The following is a 21,875-nucleotide window of genomic DNA, read 5'->3' as shown; positions in this document are numbered from 1 at the left end:
TGCATACTAAGATTAACTCAATATGCAAGGATATCTCAACTTCATATTCCTTTCTGAAAGATCAGCATTTTAACATCAAGCTATTCGGCAGAAGTTGGGTCAAATTCACAGTAAAGTAGCCAAAAACTAAATCTGAAAATACTGCATTTGGTATGTTACACATAGGGAGCTAAAAATCATACAAGTATATGATGCTTCCAATAACATGCAAGAGACAAGATAGCTTTAAGTATGAACAAGTTGAATGCAGTAAACCGCATCCCAGAATAATTTTTCTTCCTAGTTGTAAATATTACTAAGCGAATAAAAATCATTACACATTTTTTTTTATAAAAATCAAAATTTACAAATCCAGAAAACTAATATACAATACTGGTAGGTGAGCTTTTGTTTTAAATAATTATTGTTATATTACACATGATTGAAATCACTAATGCTACAAGTGTAAATTAAGCCATGCATGGCACAGTCAGAGACTCCTAGTTATTAAATTTAAAATGTACAGTTTTGACGATATTTTATCACAAAAATGACCATCATTTAGCAATTTTGAATCTCTATATCTATGACATGATGTCCAATGAAATATATAAAATTTCAACATAATCAGTCAAAGCAAGTTAGAGATTTGGAACTAGAACCACATTCATTAAAACAAAATGGCCACCAGTTGGCCATATTGAATCTGATTGTGAAACAAATTGATGTGCGTGCGTGCATGCATGCATGCATGCATGCATGTATGTATGTATAATATTATTATGCATGGATGCACATGGAAGTCCCTGTTTTTGAACTGGTATTAAAAATTATGAAAAACTTATAACAGTCTATTATTGGCAGATGACTGAACTTCTGGTGGAAAATACACATTTGAAAATCAAAAATGGGACTTTTAGAAACTTGATGGCACGATCAACAAGCTGCAACTTTTGCTGACAACAAATGAAGATGCTGAATTGTTAGAGTTATGAACATAATAATTGTCTTGCTCCCAGTGAAGGGTTGAAAAAAAAAGAAACATAACTGCATCAGTTTATGCATCACACCATGATTCTGTGTCATAACAAATATTAAAATCCACGGCATTGACAATTTGCAAAAAAATAAAATAAAAGTTTTATGCATGACAGTACTGTATTGTGAAACATTAACTTTTAACCATTTCACGTTATATAGGCATATACACTGTACAATAGATCTTAGATTTGAAGGCATGTTGATTTCTTAAAGAAACACTTTGGTTGCTTATCCCTCTCTTTTATAGAGTATTTAAAAATTTTTATTCATTCACAAACTCCACGAATATAAGCCATTTTTACACACAATTTCTCTCATTGCTGTTTTTCCAAAGTCGTTACTCTGTGTGAAGTTCTCCAGGCATTTTGATGACAATCCACAACTTCCAAGATCTTGCAAAATTTGTGAGTATTTATCCTGACTGACTGTTGATTTATCAGTAACATTGGCATTGAATGGCATGCTTGATTCATGAACATTACAAGTGGCGGTGAACCCTTCGTGTTGTGTTTGCTCAAACAGCCGACACAGCGCAGAAACATTATGAGGTAGAATCGGTCCAGTAATATCCAAGTTTCCAAAGTTCTTCATCTGCCCATTGTGATGCTGCCTGATAATTCCATGCCTCACCTAAAAGGTATAATAATTATGTTATGAACTTGAGACTTAAGTCCATTTTAATCTTGCTCATTTAAGCACAAGGATCATCTATGTATAACTCAAGTCACACTCCCTCTAGAGTGTCTTTCTGCATTTTATACACAAAAAAAGGAAGCAGTCCACTGCGTTTACAGTCCAGCACGCTGACATTTGTTGACTCCCATGTGCGAAGCACAAAATGGGAGTCTTTGCAGTTAGTGTGTCTGTATGTGTGTATGTGTGTCTGTATGTGTGTATGTGTGTGTGTATGTGTGTATGTGTGTGTGTGTGTATGTGTGTGTGTGTGTGTGTGTGTATGTGTGTCCGACTGTTCCACTGCTATCTCAAGAACCATACATCGGTTTTTGATGAAACTTGGTGCATAGATGCTCTGGGCCAATGCGCAGATTTGATTAGGTTTTGGTAAAAATCCATGCTCGTTAATTACCTAATTTGCATGATAATTAGCTAATTTTTAGCTGTTCTATGACTGTTCCACTGATATCTGAAGAACCACTCATTGGATTTTGATGAAACTTGGTACATAGATGCTCTGAACATATGCGCAGATTTGATTAATTTTTGGTAAAAATCCGTGCATATTAATTACCTAATTTGCATGATAATTAGCTATTTTTTAGTGGTTCCATGACTGTTCCACTGATATCTAAACAACCACTCATTGGATTTTGATGAAACTTGGTACATAGATGCTCTGAACTAATGCTAGGTTTTGATTAGTTTTTGGTAATAATCCGTGGATACTAATTACCTAATTTGCATAATGATTAGTCAATTTTCGGTTTTTCCACTGATATCTCAAGTACTAATCATCACATTTCAATGAAACTTGGTACATAGATGTCATACGACACTGCACAGACCTGATAGTTTTTATGGTAATATCAGTACATATTAATTACCTAATTCGCATAATTAATTAATTTTCAGCATTTGATATAAGTAGTTAGCATTACATTTCAATGAAACTTGGTACTTACATACTCAAGGACTATGCAGAGATTGATTGTTTTCGATAAATATTTGTGCATATTAATCACCTAATTTGCATAATTAGTTAATTTTCAGCTTTTCCACGGGTATCTCAAGTACTAATCATCGCATTTCAATGAAACTTGGTACATAGATCCTTTAGGACTATGCAGAGACCTGATTAGTTTTAGGGTAAATACAGTACTCATTTCGCCCAGCCTCCCGCCCGCTTCCGGATTTCGATCGCTTTTTTTTCGCTCGCTTTGTTCAATTCGACCGCGCAATTTCCGCTTTTTTTTCGACCGCGCAAATCCGGAAGTATCCGCTCGCGCAATCGCTCGCTCACTCGCTCGCCTGACAGAGCAACCGCCCGCATTTACAGTTCATTACCTACTGTTTCATGTACAAGTGTGTCATTTTTGTTTTTATGATGTTAAAATAAGAATAAATACAATCAAAAATTTATAGAACGACCGTTGAAAAAATACGGTGGATCACACGGCCATATAGAATTGGTAATAATACATACGCGTAGCAATAATGTCCACCATAAACCATTCAATTTTTGGTGGAGAGCTAAAAATGTCTACTGTAGAGTATGGTATTCATTGAGTAACCGTGTATAGGGTGACGGTTGTCATGCACGCATGGTTTGGGTTTAACACAGGTCAAGTTGTAGATATGTAAATCTATGGCACCTATAACAATTGAAGAATATCTGCAGGAATAGTAAGACTGAAAAAAAACGACCAATCGATTGTTATAGAATGACAGCAGTGTAAAATTCGTCAAACAAATACAATACTTGCAAATGTAATGTCGGCCAGCGCCCATCTTACTTGTCCGAAGTTGTCGAAGCCGACATCAATTGAGATCGCGTTTTTTAACTAGGCGGCTGGCAAGCGGACTAACACGTTACATAAACTTGTTGAATTACAATTATGGTTTTTATTTTTGCGCCCAATGTCTCGTTATAAAATAAAGGATTCAAAGTTTGCAGGGTATTCCGTTTTTTGCGAACTCTGGGCGAAATACTTTCATGAGCTGTACGTAGTTCACTTACAGCCAAAACAAAGTCAGCTTGGACATTAAGTTGTGAGACGCGACAAAACAAACGCTGCCAGTGATAGATTACGTGAATAAAAAAAACAATCAAAGGCAATCAAAGGCGCCGACCACACGCTTTGGAAATAAATAGAACGCGTTGCTAAGAGGAATCGCACCTGCATCTCGACGACGTCTCCGGTCATGAGCAGGGTTTGCCGCGTCTTAGAAAAATTGAAAGTTAAAAAGGAATCAGTGTCGGGGAACCATTCACAATGTTTGCATGAAAAATCCCCCGCGAAAACCTTTTTTTTCTGTTACAAACACTATGGTACCTGAATCCCGATTAATTCATAAATATGAATCGTTAAGGGTCAATTTCCTGCAATCCTTCAAGATTAAATTTGCCTCCGAAATTCTTTCTAACGATGACCTGGAAGATTGCCATGATTGAGTGCCACCATTTCTGTTCTAAGATTTATTCAGTATAATAATACAAATGTTCACCCCAACAGAGGTGCACATACAGTTTTAGCGACCCGAAAAGCTCATTGTCAACCGAGGCGAAGCACTACGATAAAGACTTTCCGTTCCCAATAAATAATAATAATAACAAACAAAAAAACTTCTCGTTCCCGACATTATGAAATTCTTTCGTTTTGGGGGAAAAACCCTGAAAAAAACCCTGATTTTGACAAGATAATTTAGAAATTGATATTAAGAATAATTCATAACGAAATGTATTCCATATGTACCCATAATTTTTTTTCATAATTACTGATTACACACGAATATTACAGAAAAAAATAATTTGCTATATTATCCATATTTGTGCCTTTTATTTGTCTTGAATCGTGACTGAAAGGAGCTGGATGAAATTACAAACTACTACTATTCCGGTTTGAGTGTCCTGTTTACTACAAGTACCCACTTGGTGATAAACAACGCGCAGAACCCAGCTGTGTATAAACAAGACGCCAAAAGTATCAATAATCAGGGCAACAAAAAAAGCCGCGCGCCGGCGAGTCAAAACAAGACACATCAACTCACTGGGTACGTGACTGCTAACACTGATACAATGTGAAACATGTATATTTTGCCATACTCATCTTTTAATATTTTAGAAAGTACATGAAATATTTGTAAAGCACAAAATTTTAAACAAGAACTTGAATATTATTGTCTACTCAACGGAGACACAATGTTTAACTATATCTGTTCATTATTTCGAATCAGTTCAAATAATGTTACTAGTAACACCTGATACGAATTATAACGATGAACACAATTTAAAACTCCAGAAAATAATTTAAATGTTATATTACATGTAACACGAGAATAGGTAACTAAGAACTGGACTCAAGTATAAGGTGTTGTTTATAGTGGCGGTACCGGTGGTGATGGTGGTGGTGGTTTCTCTGGAGGTGGTTCCAGTGGCAATGGCGGAGCTTGGTCATCGTTAGAAAGTGGTAGTACGGCTGTACTAGTAGGAGCTTGCAATTTTAATAAATATGATTTTACTTGGTAAAATTACTGTATTTTTCTACATAAAAACAAAATAATTTCACAATGTCTTTATTATCATAGCGTTGTTGGTAAAAGTTGAAAATGATACATCCACGTGAACCTGCTTATATGAGATCGAAGGAGTCTCTGTTTTCAACAGCCGTATACATCTAAAACTGCGTCATCGCTAAGTTTCCTTGGTGGACCCTGAGCTCTGTTCCTTGTTTGCACGTTATCATGTTCACACAATCGCAGACATTATTTGTAAGGGTGCTCTTTGAAATGGCACATTTTCTCGATGTTTTAGCGAGTACTCCGCGGGTATATGGCTTGTTCTCACATCAGCATAATTTTTCTCGAATTCACTCATCGCTTTCCCACATGCACTTCTCGTTCTTTGCTGCTAGCTTTTATGCACTCTAATATGTTGTTGTTTTTGTCTTTCTAAACATCGAGTTTATTTTTGACATTCAACGAGATCGCTTGAATTTTGAATTTGATGACGGTTCGAATTTATCCACTTTTACAGTGATCAACATTGCGTTCGAGTAGAGTTACTAGTAATTATAAGTCTGATTTACATTTTTCTTGCGGTGTTTTTCGTCAATGTATTAAATATAAGTGCTTTGGGAAATAACATAATTATATTGCGCGAGTAAAAGAGTTTGGTGAGACTGTCACAACATACTAAAACAGATGTTTTATTTATTTTCAACGCGCGTGGTCGGCGCCTCTGATTGCGTTTATTTTGTATTTTTGTTTTCAAAATGTATCACTGGCTGCGTTTGTTTTGTTTTCCTCAACAAATTAACCGTTCCGAGATCTCTTTCATTTTTCGTCCGGCTGCTGCCAATCCAATAATTCGTCGTCACATGTAATCAGACAAGCGATTAATCGTCACAGTCATTATACTAGTAGTTTAAGTCCAATTGATTTGTAGAAATTCAGCTATGCGATAATTATATGTGCAGTTTTGTTTTGCGCACCCAGACACGATCAAAAGTTAACCAATAGATTTTCTGAACTACAGCATTCGTATTACTTGTGCAAATTGAGTAAGAGTCATAGTGTGAGTTGCGTTCGCAAATAACAAAGTGTCAAATTATTTTGAGCGCCGTTCGGAATAAATTTAGTCAAAATCACACACACACAACACACAAATACTAGTACTCAATAATATCGCGATTGACCAGTTATATAGCTGCTTGAACTACACACACCAGGACGTAAATATGTAAATACAGGTCACAGTTCGACTTGCGTAGCAAACGTTACAATGTGTCAAGTGATTTGAAGGCGTCTTTTTTCCAAAACAGAGAAGCAATAGGCGTTGTATTTTGAATCGTCATTAAAACCTAAATTTATTACGAATAAAAACTTAAGTTTATACATACAATGTACGATCATTGTTACTCCAGCGGTCGGTTGGCAAGCGGACGGTGTTTCTGAAGCCAGTCATAGCAGGAGCGAGCGAGCGAACAAAAGCGAGCGAGCGAGCGAACAAAAGCGAACGCGAGCGAGCGGAAAAAAAGCGGTCGGTTTCCGGTCGGAAAGCAGCGAGCGGTCGGAAATTAAGCGATAAGCGGTCGGAAAAAAAGCGATAAAAGCGGGAGGTTGGGCGGAATGAGTACTGTAATTGTGCATATTAATTACCTAATTTGCATAATTAATTTTCAGCTTTTCTACTGATATCTAAAGTACTAATCATCACATTTCAATGAATCTAGAATTATGCAGACCCAATTAGTTTCCAGTAAATATTTGTGCATATTAATCACCTAATTTGCATAATTAACCAACTTTCACACTGATATCTCAGGTACTATACATCACATATCAATGAATGTACATGGATGCTGTAGGACAATAGACAGACCCGAATAATTGTGGGTTAAAATCTGTACATATTAATTACCTAATTTGCATAATTAACCAATTTTAAGCTTTCACACTGATATCTAAAGTACCGTAAAAACTCCAAAATTTCGACCGGTTTTAAATAATTGGTGTTAGAAATGTGACGTGTTTTTAGAGTCAAAATTAAGGTGCATTTTCAGACGGTCGAATTTTTTAGAATAGAAATCAGCAAAAAAAAATGGGAATAATAGACAGTGTGCTTCATTAGTTTTTAAAAAATGCAATGTCCGTCAATTGACGTAAACTTCCTCATGTTTCACGGTAAAAGCAAAGGTCGTGGCCGAGTTGTAACTCGAAATCTAACCAAAGTCATCAATCAGTGAGTATTATGACAAGCAAAACAAAACATCAAGACGCGGAGAAGAGGTCAACACAAAACTAAGAGGTCAAAAGACAAAGCTGTCTCGCACTACCTAGGAAAACTTGCGAATGTTCGAAGTACAGGTACCCATTGGACAAAAGATACATGGAAGTTTAGCAAACGATCTCCCCGACCCAGTGCAATGTATCCGGTTAGAATCAAAGCTCACGTGTCCCTTATTTGAGGGACCAAATTCTGCCGTAAATTCGCCCTTGGATTAAAAAATAAAATGGGATTTAAGAAAATAAAATGGGACTTTTAAGGTGTATTTTGGCGTCATTTTTCGGACATTTCAATCAATCCTGCCTGCTAAAATACAGTAGTCATTGACGTCTGTCTATTCAAGAGTACACGTGTATGATTTTTATCGTGACTAGTGTGAGCGGGTAAGCTTCCTTTCGAGAATGAGCTGTTATCACTGTGAACAATGTTAAATTATTCTTCAGATGACCAGTTTATTTTTTAAAAACAACTAATTTTTTTATTTAAAAAAAATCATGCCGTTTTCGCATCAAAATCCAAGCCAAAATATCGTACTACAACATCAATCTCTTCCGCATTGCGTTCAATAACATTAACATATTTAAATAAGCTATGGTAATTTGAACACGTTGGCATCATCCAGCTTTTTGATTGGTTAATTAGCGATTTGACCTATTTGACCTAAGGGAACTGATCATTACCACCCAGCCGGTTTCCTGTGAGTTTGACTCGGTTTACCGTACCGGTCGTTGCTTTCCCGTACCGGTCATTGCTTTCCCGTACCGGTCATTGCTTTACCGTACCGACCGTTGCGTTACCGTACCGACCGTTGCGTTACCGTACCGACCGCTGCGTTACCGTACCGGCCGGTGCTTTACTGTACCGGCTGGACAATTACCGTACTGATAGGACCAATACCGACTATTTATCACCTTCGTTTAATGAATGCATGGTAAACAAAGCCCCGGTAACTGATCGGCGCCCTGCCGGTAACCGTGAGTCATGCATGAATTAATTGGGCATTTTGCAAACAATAAGAATTTTTTTTTAGGACTTGTACAACAGAGTGTTACGTCCCAGTCGACTAGAGGACTCGATGGTTTAATTATTTGTTTATATTTGTCAGTAGCTCACACAGTGGAAAGAAAGTCGGACAACCGTCGAAATACAAATAAATAAATAAATTAAATAAAAAAGTCTTTCTGAAATTCTTCGCATGTGTTTTTTTCAATATATGTGTGTTGTTCACATATTCATGATCGCCTGTAACGCTATAAAACGACAGTCCTAAATCGTAGCTTACCCACAACGTTGAATAAAACGTCTCAACCTGTCGCATGAATTCGATGATACTTGCATAATCTGTCAGCGTGACTCGCTTGGCCGAGCTCACATGTATTTAAATTCGGGCTTGGGCGTTCGAAAATCTGTTTTGATACTTTGTTGACAATAACACGCGCAACGCGTGCACGTAGTCCAGATAAAATTCAAGTGCGTAAAACGGAATTTGACTTTGCTTTAGGTCAACATTTTTTCCATTGCTTTTCGACCTCATTTTGTGATTTTGCTTATGGAATTGACCAAACATATTTACACATCCCTTCCAACAATCCCCAATGTAACTTTATTATAACAAAACAGAGTGTGCAAGTGTGCCGGTACATCTCTTTTTAGAACATGTGATTGGCCCTGAAAAGGGCTGTTTGGTTTGGGGCAGAATACGTTTTAGACTGGAAAGGTCGGGACTTTTTTTGTTTTACAAAAAAAAAATATAATTACAGCCAATACAAAGTCAGCTTGGACATTCAGTTGTGAGACATAACAAAATAAACGGTGCCAGCGATAGATTTTGCGAATGAAAGAACAAACTAAACGCAATCAAAGGCGCCGACCACTCGCGTTGGAAATAAACTAATAAAACGCGTTGCGACGAGAAATCTCGTCTGCAAGTGAAACAATGAAAACAAAATTACGTCTGCACTGTGCATTTGTAACAATAACCAAAACCATTAGGTTACATGCCAAAACTACCGACTCAGGATTCATCATACACAAATATAGCCACTTTCATGGAACTGTTATTTTTGTAATCCACTTTGTCGGCTCAGATGGTCTCACAAAAATCATGTGTAGCATTATCACGCGCAACTTGAATGTAAATATTATGCAATAATAATGGTAAAGTTTAATCTCTGACAAATAAAAAGACGCAACAAATTGCCCTGGTGGTGTATTTGACCTCGAAAGCTACCGCATAGCAAACATGAACAAAATGATTTATAAACAGACTATAACTACAAACTAAACAAATTCTACTCAAATTAATTCTACAGTTTTGCTTTCTCTGGCGATCCTGTGCATAAAACTGAAATTTAAACAGGTCGGCATTTTACCGGTAAACCGGAAAATCAATGCATAGATTAACTTGTCAGAAGTGTGAATTGCCTCCTGCCAGTACGGTAACGGCCTTGTCGGTACGGCTAATGACCTTCGGGTACGGTAAAGAACCGGCCGGTACGGTAAAGCAGCGGCCGGTACGGTAAAGCAGCGGCCGGTACGGTAAAGCAGCGGCCGGTACGGTAAAGAAACGCATGCCGCAGGAGACTCACAGGAAACCGGCTTGGTGGTAATGATCAGTTCCCTAAGAGAACATGGCGGATATCCTACAGCATCAAACGTTTATACGAGACCGGAATCATTCGCTTACGATGAAACTAAGTTGACTTTTATTTGTATTTCATAACCATTCAACAAATTTATTTTGTGTACATTATTATAATCACTACTGAGTACAGTAATAATCAACAATTCAGAAACGCAGCATGCCGAGATTTTTGTGTTCGTTTTTATTTGAAACTTCGTTTATTTAGAATATATTTTCGTTACCAATAAAATAAAAATCTCTCAGTCAATCAGAAACCCGGATTCATGCCTTTGAGGAAGGTCCACTTTGAACGCTCACATCGTTTTTTTTTTCGTTTGGGGGAAAACTAAAACTGGTCGCAATTTTCGAATAAGACTGAGTCGGCAATTTTTAGTGGAGTCGAAAATTTGGAGGTAAATAAAACACCGAAACCCGGCAAATAAACAGGCGGACGAATTTTTAGAGGGGTCGAAATTTTGGAGTTTTCACGGTACTAATTATTCCATTTCAATGAAACTTAGTACAAAGATGCTCTAGGACAATGTACAAACCTAATTAGTTTGGGGTAAAAATCTGTTCATATTAATTCCCTAATAAGCATAATAATTCATAATTTTTTGGTTCTAATCACATTTCAATTAAACTTGGAGACATAGATTTTCTGTTACATTGCGCAGACCTCATTAGTTTTACACTCAAATCTGGTCATATTAATTTTCTGATTTGCATAATTAATTTTCAGCTAAGTAATTTCGAATTATATTTAATGTGTCTCCAATACTCTCAAGCACATGGCAGTTTTTTCTAAGCTTTCTTTGATTTTACACTGTTGCCAAGCAATTTTCTATAAAATGTTACTAACATCAGCAATGTGCGGAGCTTATGTAACTGTGACACATACATTTATATTCAACAGTAGCTTGAATTAATATTTGCTAAATTAGAAAATTTAGCATACTGCATTTGTTCTGTTGCCCACATGCTTAAAACAGTCAAAGTAAAGTCATTTCAATGTTTCAGATAAAAAAATACCTTGTTTGCTCTATTGAAAGCACATATCTAATAGAAGCACATATAAACAAAACAAACTTTATTCAATGTATCGTATCATTAAAATTGACGAGACACCTGTCATTTGTATAACTACCTGCGCTATGAAAAGAGAAAACATGGTGAATGCAATTTAAAAATGAGATGCGCTTCTAACAGCCCAAATATGGCATTTCTTCAGAAACTATCAGCCAAAGCTACAGCAATTCAACTTAGTGTAAATCTAGTACTTTACCTTCATAGTTTTTAGCGTTGCTCCATGGAATGCCACAGGTGAGAGAATAGTAGGTGGTATACCTGCATGAGGACCGGAAATGGCTATAATGCTCTTGCTATTCAACAGAAAATTGAACAGAGCCTGTGTATTGAAATTTTCAACAAGAACCAAAGACTCTGGACGATGATCAACCTTGACAGTTTTATCACGCTGTCTGATTTTATTAGATTAAGGAAAGAAAATTATTATATATCTGATATCTGAAAGTATATAATGAAAAAGGTAAAACACAAAAAGGACTTTTTTCAGCTCCAAGAATCATAAGAATATCATTAAGAGTATGTCACTTTGAGAACTTCTTTTCTTTTAGGGGGCTTCTTTCTAGAGCAACAAGCTGACCTAAATGTACACCAGCAGTAATCAGACAATATTTTCAAAGACACGAGTCGCATCAATCTGGTTCTGCATAGTATTTCTTGCTTGACAGGCCACACAAAGCTGGAATTCTTTTCTAAATACATCTCACATCGGGTTGATACAAATTGATATTGTACATATAATATATATTTAGCTGATAAAAATGGATTTGTAACCTGTTGAAGATTATCATCACTTTCATTATCACTCTCATATTGTGTGCTTTTTTCATCTTTGCGTGTCAAAATATTTGTTTCCAGAGGATTTTGGTGTTATAACTATCAATGTGCCAACAAGAAACCTATCACAAAATAATTTTTTCAAGACACTCATGCAAAGGAAAATTTGAACTCAACAAAGATATTATCAAAAAACAAATGAAAGTATACATAATCTTGGTGGTAAAAATGTGTGTGTTCAAAAGGGTTAATGAATTCATCCAAACCAAACTTTAATTAGATATTTGACAGTACTTCTAGTGGGTTTACATCAAGGACAAAAGGATACAATTTCACTTTATGAGGATCCAGTGATGGAAAACTCTTCTTATCCAGCCCCATACTCTGTAACCATGACGATGCTCCGCTATCATCCTCAAGAATGTCATCCTCATCCTGTTCCTTCGTCTTTGTACAACCTTCTTCATTGTCACTATAAAAGAAATTAAAGATATCATGAAAACTTTTTTAACTTAACCCTACATATATAAACAACATCGTTTCAAAATTGATGAATAAACATTTTAAAAAAGTATGTAGTCTTATTTTGTGAAAAGTGCCTAAAGTTGATTTGGGTTTTTAAAATCTTTCAAAGGTAATTCAACCTATTAAAATAGAGTGAAAATGTCACAATTTTTGGTTTTGAAAGTGCTACTTAATTATAGATTTGAGTGTTTTTACCAGGTACAAGTATTGAATTTTAAAAAAATTGTGTAACAAAATTTCAAAAATGGGCATTTTTAAAAAAAAAATTCCATAGGAAGAATCCATGTAAAAGCATTATTTCATGACAAATAAATATTCCCCACAATCTTCTAATAATTTATGACAAGAGATTATGCATCTTATAACATTTTTTTTATTATATGTCACCGAATGATATTTTCAGACAAGATATCTACCCCATAGGATACAACATTGCCATTTTCATGGTTTTTAGCATTTTTATGCAAGTTTTGTGAAAAACAACACAAATCAAAACCACAGCGTATTAATAATTATATTAATATTTTGACTCAAGAGCCTAATCCCCAAAAATACACCCACATACTAAGTTTGCAAAACTCTAATTAGCTAATATAAGAACAGAAATACTCTAAAAGTGCACAAGGCTGGAATTATGAAAATGTTGTCATAAAAAATGTCAAGCCTACACACTAGTACATACCTGTCAACTTCATCTGGATGATTTACCGTGATAGATCCATTCATATCTTGATTTGACACTGAATTTCTGTTCTCTCTATTCTCATCATTATGAATGGGACTCTGTCCACTGCCTGTTGACAAAGGCATCTTGAAGTCTATTCCTGTCAGAAAAAAACTTGGGACAGTTAGAATTTCCGCTACTACTGTAAAATCTGTATTAGAAGCCGCGGCTTCTATTAAAATGGTACAATGCAACAGAGGGGATGCGGCTTCTATTAGAGCATCTACACATATGAGAAATGATGAACTTTTGGTTCTCAATTATTCAAATAGAATGGATGCGACTTCTATTGGGGATGCGGCTTCTAATACAGATTTTACGGTAACTAGGTAAATCACCAAGAAACTATTTGTAAACTTGGTACCCCTTGCTAAAAAATATGGTACCCCTTTGCTAAAAACTTGGTACCCCTTTGCTGAAAAACTTGGTACCCTTTTGCTAAAAATGTGGTACCACTTTGCTAAAAACTAGTTATATACCTTCACTTTTGAGAGCTTCTCGCAGTCCTCTTGTTGTGGGTGATATAAGGGCAGATATTTGGGGGTTTCCACCAACACCAGCAGCTCTGAATAACACAGTAAACTGACATCCACATATGTAAAAATATGGGCAGCATTTGGATCTCAGCATATGGAACACCGAATGGAAACTCTCAGACCTACAAAAAAAATAATAACAGTTAACCAATGGAGCCAATTTAATGATGTCATGACTGCTGTCTCGATGTTTGTACTTGATTAACTCGGAAGAATAGTGTACTTCATGCGCGACTGCAATGCTGGTTTGTAAACAAAAATATTAATCTCTTCAATTTCTACTGATGCAATACAGGGTTTGAACCTTGGTACACTGAAACCATCTATGATATGAAAGAGTCTAGGCATTCACAAAACATAATAGTTTTAGAAACCAACTTGTTTACAGCCACTTAAAGTCACATAGCAAATTGAAATACATTCCTGTCATAAACACTTTATAAGCAATACATTTTCATGATGTTTACCTTTCTGTGGATTATAACATGTTATTAAGGCAGTTTGACCAAAATTCAAATTTTACACTACTGAGCATGTTATTACACATGTATGCAATGCATTTTGGGAAACAATTCCATTGTATCTAATGAAAAACTATTATCACCCTGGAAACTCACTAAATATGTAAACACAAATGTAATGTTTTCACAATATTATGATTCATATCATTCATAATAATAATAAATTTGAGATATGAAAAAGTAATTCCACTATAGAAACTAGTATAAAAATGCCAATTTTGACGAATTCCCATAACATTCTAAACTCTTGTATCTCAAAAAATGTTCTGGTGACTCCAATTTCTGGCATCTGATGGTACATGCATGACCTCATGATGAAAGTATAACGAGCATGACAATCTTGAATTTTACTACAACCTTCGTAAATGATGATTATTTCATGAGAATAATTTGTGATGAAAGTGGCATAATGTTGTAGCCAAATATAAAAATATTGATATTGGTGACATGCAGGGTTATAGCCAGAAAATGGAAATTATCGGACTAGAAAATTTATCAAAATGAAAAATAGCATTTGCGAGCCTGTAGCCATAGACTTTTTAATTTAGGTAATTTTCAATGAAATTCTTCTGTATCTGTCTAAAATGTAGAGTGTCTATCTAAAATGACACGCAAAAGGTTAAATGAAGAGGAAAAAAATAATGCTTTAGAATCATTGAAATTTGGAAGGGCATCTTAGGATTTATGTATGAAATAGGTATATGAAATTTTCAACAAATTCTGAAAAAAAATTTTTTTTCTACAAGTCACCTTAAAATATAAGGAAGAATTACAAGAGTAGAAAGGTAAAAATGAGTCACAGCTGACTTACCAGTCTGACATGAGAGACGCTTGTATGTCTGGGTCAACAGCAAAAGATGTTTTACTGTAATGTAAAATAGACATGTCAATATTTAGAAGCAAGTCAACTTGAATGAAGAACTGGAGTATATACAGTCAAACTGTCCTTTATAGACAGGTGGTCTTTATATGGAGGTGGCCTAATTTATTCATTTAATCATGAATATTAATTAGGGCCGGAATTTTAAGGGAGATCATAAGCAATACATAAAAACAAACCTACAATGAATAGGTCTTTTTTAATAAAAGTCACTCATTTTCATCTGGATAATTACAGCTTTACTTTTTTACTACAAATTATATCATGTAAATTCACTGAAGCCAAGTGATTCTGCCCATGGATTCATTGGTGTATTTAATGCATAAAAATGATTGTCAACGATCGGCCGCATTGGCGTTTCGTTTCAGCTCGGACTTTCACACTCTCGCCAAGCAGTCTTATTCCCCAGTCTCTTACACATATTCCATCACAGGCGGTAATCACTCCCATCGTTAGTATTGGCGATTGTACACTGTGACAAAATGCACAAGCAAAGTTGCCGTGATTGAAAAAACAAACAAGCATTAAAAATGAAGAAGCATTGGTAATAAACAAAATTGACCAAACTCATAACGATTGCTCCAACTCTCGGTGTTGAATCAGAAAGTCAAATGAACCGGAAATGAAACACGGTGATCGTACACGCAATTTTACAGTTATTTGTTGCAAGCATCGACGTGTCAAAACTGCCCAAACGAATTTTCTCGATTGCGAATTATTGATATTACCGTTTATAAAAAAAGAGGATCAAAATAGAAAACATCTTTCGTTGAGAATAACCCCGAGATGACCCCTCAGTAACAATACGTTTTGCCCATGTGCTAGCTTCATTGGCATAATTTATAACGATCAACAACAAACAACATGGCGGCCAAAATAGGTTGGATTTTGCAATCCCGCGATGAAAACGAAATAAACGAATGTTTAATTATTTTGTTTGGATATTTCATGTCGACAAGGTAAATAAAACATCTCTCATTTAATAAAACTGGTTCATTTTTCTTGTTTTCGAGACAGGGGGAATTTGCTCTTCATGTGTGAGACAGTCCACAGAAGTGCCGCTGGCCGGCTGGGGATCGATAGTATACCGGGGGTAGTACCGACAAACAAACTATTTTTTCATTTCAAACTTTGAATGAAACTGTTTTTTTTTGTTATTAAAATCTTTCCAGTCTCCAGATGTTACATTCAGATGATATTCAACTTTTTTTTTTTTACTTTTTCGCAACTTCACAAACCAAGTAGCGATGGTCACCCTTGTCTATTAGCCCTAAAGATTGCGTACTCGGTAATCTGAACGTAACATATGGCCACTTTCCTGTTAGCGATTCGCAAGTAGCTATTGTCTTTTTGCTGAGACAGTCTGATGGAAATGTTGGTGGTCGTTATACAAAGGTTAAAGTGTGAATAGGTCTACAATAGGGTGGTCGCTGGTCGCGTTGGACAGGTAGCCGCTATATCCAGTGTCTTTAACGTGTAAATTGCGAAGGGACTGTACTAAGGTGGTCACTATGAGCAGGTGGCCGCTCTGCACAGGTGGTCGTTAACACAGGTTTGACTGTATTAAATACATATTCCAGGGTTGCTTTATACTATACTAAGACTTTTCAAAGATTTTTCCTGTAATTTAAAGACAACTCAAAGACTTTCCAGACCTGAAAAAAATCCAAAGACTTTCAAAGGATTTTCCCAACGCTATATGGACTCTGCATAGCTCTGATTTCATGTTAAGTAATTAATATGCGTGTGATCGTGATTTGAGAAGTTTACTTACCTGCTTTGTTTGATTTCACCATTGAGTCTTGGGAACAATTTAAGCCAAGGAATTGAAGGATGCATCCAAGTCATCAAGCATCGCTGGAATTGTGATCGAGTTTCGACAGAACTACTTAAATCCTTCAAAAAAAATAAAAAAAAATTCTTATGAGCTACATTGAATTGGACAGGAAGTGGGTTTTCTGAAGTCATGGGAAAATAATTAAATAATTGGATTCTGGTGGTTGATAACGTAAAATGAGCTGTTATCACTGTAAAAAGTATTTAATTCTTCAATGCTCAGTAAACTACCAATTTCTTGATTTAAAAAAATCATGCAGTTTTCCCACAAAAATCAATATCAAAACATTGTACTACAACATTGGTAAATCTCTTCAACATTACAGCTCAATTTGTCTACGGAAACAAATTTATTCACTTGTAAAACAAGTGACTATACTTTTTGTTACCAACAAAATTAAAACCAATATATATTACATTAAATATACTGAGTACTTTTGTCATTTTTGATTGACTGTACTTTTTCAACATTTCGTGACACCTATTTTAGAAACAAATTAAGGTCTTTCACTCTACCCTGATGCCTAAAATACAGATTTTAGGTAATTAATTTAAAAATATAACATGCCACAATGTCAGGCGAGCTGATTTAAATTTAAATACTTGGAAACAGAGCCCTTATATACTACACTGAAATCAACAAACTATGCATGTTATATAATCAATAAACCTGTGTCTCATTAGAAACTAAGAAAGTTCTCAATTATTTTATGAAACTGTAGTGAATATCTTATACAGTGGAAAGTCATCACAAGTGCCCATGTTGTGACATCATGAACTTCTGCCTTTAACAGTGTTCTCCCCAGGAGGTAAACAGCGTGGCGGTCCCGCCACAGTGCTTCGATTTGCTGCCACACCGGTCTGACACCGCCACGGTGATTAGCAAGACCGCCACAGTGCTTCTTTTCATTGGGGGATCTCGTCACGCTGGTCGGCCTGACTGGCACTCATAATTAGCGACCACCGCGGAAACGCTTCCGACTATTGTCATATTGTTATTATACTTACGTACCGACCGACACGCATCCTGCCAGTCGTGGATAATAACTTGTAAAGATTAGACATAGTCGCGTGATGTGGTAGCGGCTTTGAACAATACAAGTCAATTTTGTAAAATTAGCACCTCTTTCTTTGTAAGTAAATACTTTCTGACGATAGACGCAGTCTTTAGTTTGAAAGCTAAAATTCTTTCAAAATCAATTCCACCCGATATAACATGGGCAAATCGGAGTTCACGATCAGTTTTACGCTACTCAAGAAAAAAACAACGTGTTTATTGCATTATTGGGTAAAATACATTTGAACTGTTATCATCGTGAATTATGTAAAAACTCTTCTTTCAATACTTTTTTTACCTTTTAAAAATTTCTAAAAACCTCTTTCGAAAACCATCATGCAGTTTTCATCTGAAATTCATACCAACACATCATGCTACGACATCGCTTTACTTCCGCAATGTAATTTTTATGATCACGATCATTCGGAAAACTTCGGGTTCTACCGGCAATACCATGCGGCATTTTGATTGGTAAATGGCGTTTTTGACCCACCGGGTCAAAGGACACATGCCGGTCAACTAATGCGTCATAACTATCATGGCGGGTCTGTGTTTTCACCGAAGTGATCGAGTGATCAAAAATAATTTCTCCCGATAAAACTAGCTCAAATTTTACGTTTTTTCATATAAAAAAAGAAGTCTTTAATTTTTGCATGGCATCATGACCGAGTAAGAGGAATTATTGGTCTAACCGGTGTAAAACATCGCGAAGTAAGTTATGTCACGTCGTAACTTTGATCGTTTGGAAGTGTTATTTGTTCGTTCATTTACTGTAATTGTAAACGTTAGGAGCTGATGGTCGGAATAATAACCAACAATCCGCCAAATAACTACATGATCGATTTTTTGAAGGAGAATTTTGTAGTAAATAAGATCATGAACGTGGTGAACATAATCCTGGCTCAAACGTTTCAAATGAGTTTCATTTAACCTTTTACAATTTATTTGTTTCTTTTTAGTCTGCAGCATTTGCATTTCGAGAATGTTTCATTTTTAAATTCAAACTCTTCTAAATTGTGAAACGTAATATTTTGACTCTAAAAAAAAATATTTTCCCTGTGACGGAGCTCATTAATATTACAAAAGTGCCCAAAATAAAAGTGTTTATAACACTGTGTGAAGCAAATAAATATCTGCCACTTTGTTTTTAAAAATATATGTTGTTTATTGTGTGGGTGTAAATGTGCTTTGGTCAATTCCCATTATTATGTAAATGATATGCAAATGTTATGCAAATTAGGCCGCCACAGTGGTTTAAATTCCTGGGGAGAACACTGCTTTAACAATACATCATCCTAATCAACTAGAGTTTAAAACTGACAACTTTACAGTAGGCCAATGTCTTCACAGTATATAACACAGTGAGAATGGCTCTATCTGCAATATTGCTCCTCTGTATGGAAATACATATGGACATATGCTGATAACCACTATATCACCATGGTGAGTAATAAATTAAACTTGGAGGCCCTGCTGGCTATCAACTCTGAGGTTAGTAACAAAGAAGATTCCATTACTCACTTGTATATTTTCTGGCAGTTGAGTATCCTGGCATCTTACAAATTCACTTGTTCCAATAGATTCTTCAGTACTTTTCAGATTATTGCACCAGTTAAATAATTCCGGAGAGAGAAATCTCACTCTTGATCTGACACTCCAATCAACTGGCAGTTCTGTGTGTGTTTCAGATTTGCTTTCTGGTTTCTATTAAGAAAACAGAAAATGTCTCAATTTACACATTTTTTTGCACATTTCCAAACCAAGACATATTCATTACTTTCCCTATTCAAATTCAGTTCATTTTGAAGAAACTGTAATACATATAGTGATTCAGATGCACCACGCACATCAGCAATTTGCTTTTTTCAAAATGTCAAAATTTTGTTCCATCATTTTCCAGACAAAGGGCTCAAGTGCTTTTTCATAAAATTTACCTTTTTACACCCAAAATATTGCAAATAATTAGAAATGTCCCATGACACTAGTTGCCATTATGACAAAATATCCTTAGAAGCCAATTTTAAGACAAATATGCTGTAATAGTATAGCTTCCATAATCAGTCCTCTGATTGTGACATTTTGGTCACCATAGCGTTTGGCAATCTAAACAAAATCTGGCAGGCAACAACACTTTCTCAGACGACGTATTGCCTGAGTGTATACTTCGAGGTATCCTTGTAATAACCTTATCATTATCAATTATACATCTTTTCCTTCCAAAGATACATCATGGGAATGCAGAAGTCCAAAAAGTTTAGAACAGAATCAGCGAACATCTTTGTGTGATGTCCGGTCAAACCCTGGTGATCTGAATTTTAACATAGTTGATTTTCTGTGAAGTTTTTGTAAAAAATGCTAGCTACTAACACATTTTCACTTGACTACTAAATTTTTCATGGTTGGCCAATGGCCACTAGAAAAACGATTACAGTTTGAGGACTGATAGTCATTCATGTTATCATGTTCACAAAAGCCATTTACTCAAGCATGACAGAAATGTGTTGATTAAGATGACACTTTCATGCAAGTTGTAAATGTGTCAATCTGTTTACCTGTCAAACTTTCAAATAGATTATAAATAGTCTATAGCAACTGAACAGAGCACTATTGAATTAACATTTCACCAATAACAAAAGATAACACAATTATGGCTTCAGATTACATAATGGTGTGAAGTTTGCAGCCCAGGCTTTATGAAAGGTGTTTATCACTGTACCAAGGTGGACTGACAACTTGCATTCAAGGTGGCATGTATGTTAATATTGGAAACAAACAAAAATGTACTCACTGTGTTGTGATTTAATACTTCAGATTTCCTTTCTGCTTGTTCGTGATTTTCTTTAAAAATCCTCATGTCCAGTGACTTTTGGGGTGTTATCTAAATAACAAGAAAATAAAAATATTTACTGACAAAATAAGGCGTTCAAGTTGTAGTAAACGCTTTGCATCAAAACAGGGTCGGTTGCAGCAAGTGTATTGACATGGACGTTAAGATCTATCCCCGTCCATGAAGAACTATGATCTTGTTTAGTATAACGGAAGTCAGTAATAGAATTAGAAGTCAATTAAAGGAATTTGGTAAACAGTCTATTGTTTCGTCAACCGGGATAAATGATAAAAACAAAGAAGAAATATCATACTTTGAACGGTGAAGACGAATCTAAACTTTTGAACAGTCTTTTAGTACTGTCTGGTTCACTATTCCCACTTTCTTCCCCGCTACTTGTATTGCTGGATGTTGGCAGGTTTGGTTTCTTCCTTGGTGATTCGTGATGCGATTTCCCGCTGGGATATCCGAACGGATTTCTCCTCTTCGCTTGTTTCCTTTCTCCCTCATTGCTCGCATCGCAGTTTTTTTGTTTCAGTACACTAAAGGTGGAACTTAGACTCCTGACATCCATGTTACTTGATTTCTTCTTTCGTCGCATCTTCATAATTTCCGACGGTCTCTTCCATTTCGGTGAGCAACTGACGCAGTCTGCCATTTTGATTCTAGTCAGTTATGGTTTCGAAATCGGACGAAAACTGAAAACAATCCTATTTTTTCAGATAGCTGAATGTAAACAATCACAACATTAGCTTTACACTTCACGTCACTCTTCGATGATACGAGAATCCGGTGAGACAGCGAACAGCAATCACCGGAAAGACGCAACTACAACAGCAATTATCCCACAGCAAAACAAAGAAGACTCCAATCCGAACTTCCCGCGTTCCGATATTTGCCGAACTTTGCCGAAGGGATAAATTGATTGATTGCGTTCCCCAGACATTCAAAATGCTCACGGTTTCGCGTATTAAATTATATCTGAGAATCTTGTTGTGGT

General features: G+C 35.8%; 1 protein-coding gene across 1 annotated transcript; it reads right to left on the bottom strand.

Annotated features, from left to right (window-relative positions):
* Positions 1-304: 304 nt before the first annotated feature.
* LOC100366894 (protein downstream neighbor of Son-like) lies at positions 305-21,774 on the bottom strand. Its single transcript, XM_085505051.1, has 10 exons — positions 21,189-21,774; positions 20,837-20,926; positions 19,570-19,752; positions 16,930-17,051; positions 15,087-15,140; positions 13,698-13,876; positions 13,177-13,318; positions 12,298-12,441; positions 11,392-11,587; positions 305-1,650 (listed from the first exon to the last, which is right to left on the bottom strand). Exons 1-10 carry the CDS (start codon positions 21,531-21,533, stop codon positions 1,291-1,293), a joined length of 1,815 nt encoding a protein of 604 aa, XP_085361177.1. The 5' UTR covers positions 21,534-21,774; the 3' UTR covers positions 305-1,290.
* Positions 21,775-21,875: the final 101 nt, after the last annotated feature.

The sequence above is a fragment of the Saccoglossus kowalevskii genome, chromosome 11, assembly GCF_978046115.1.
Source record: "Saccoglossus kowalevskii chromosome 11, keSacKowa6.1, whole genome shotgun sequence".
In the NCBI taxonomy this organism is placed as follows: domain Eukaryota; kingdom Metazoa; phylum Hemichordata; class Enteropneusta; family Harrimaniidae; genus Saccoglossus; species Saccoglossus kowalevskii.
Note: the sequence above shows the minus strand (reverse complement) of the source record. Positions and strands in the feature narration are given on the sequence as shown.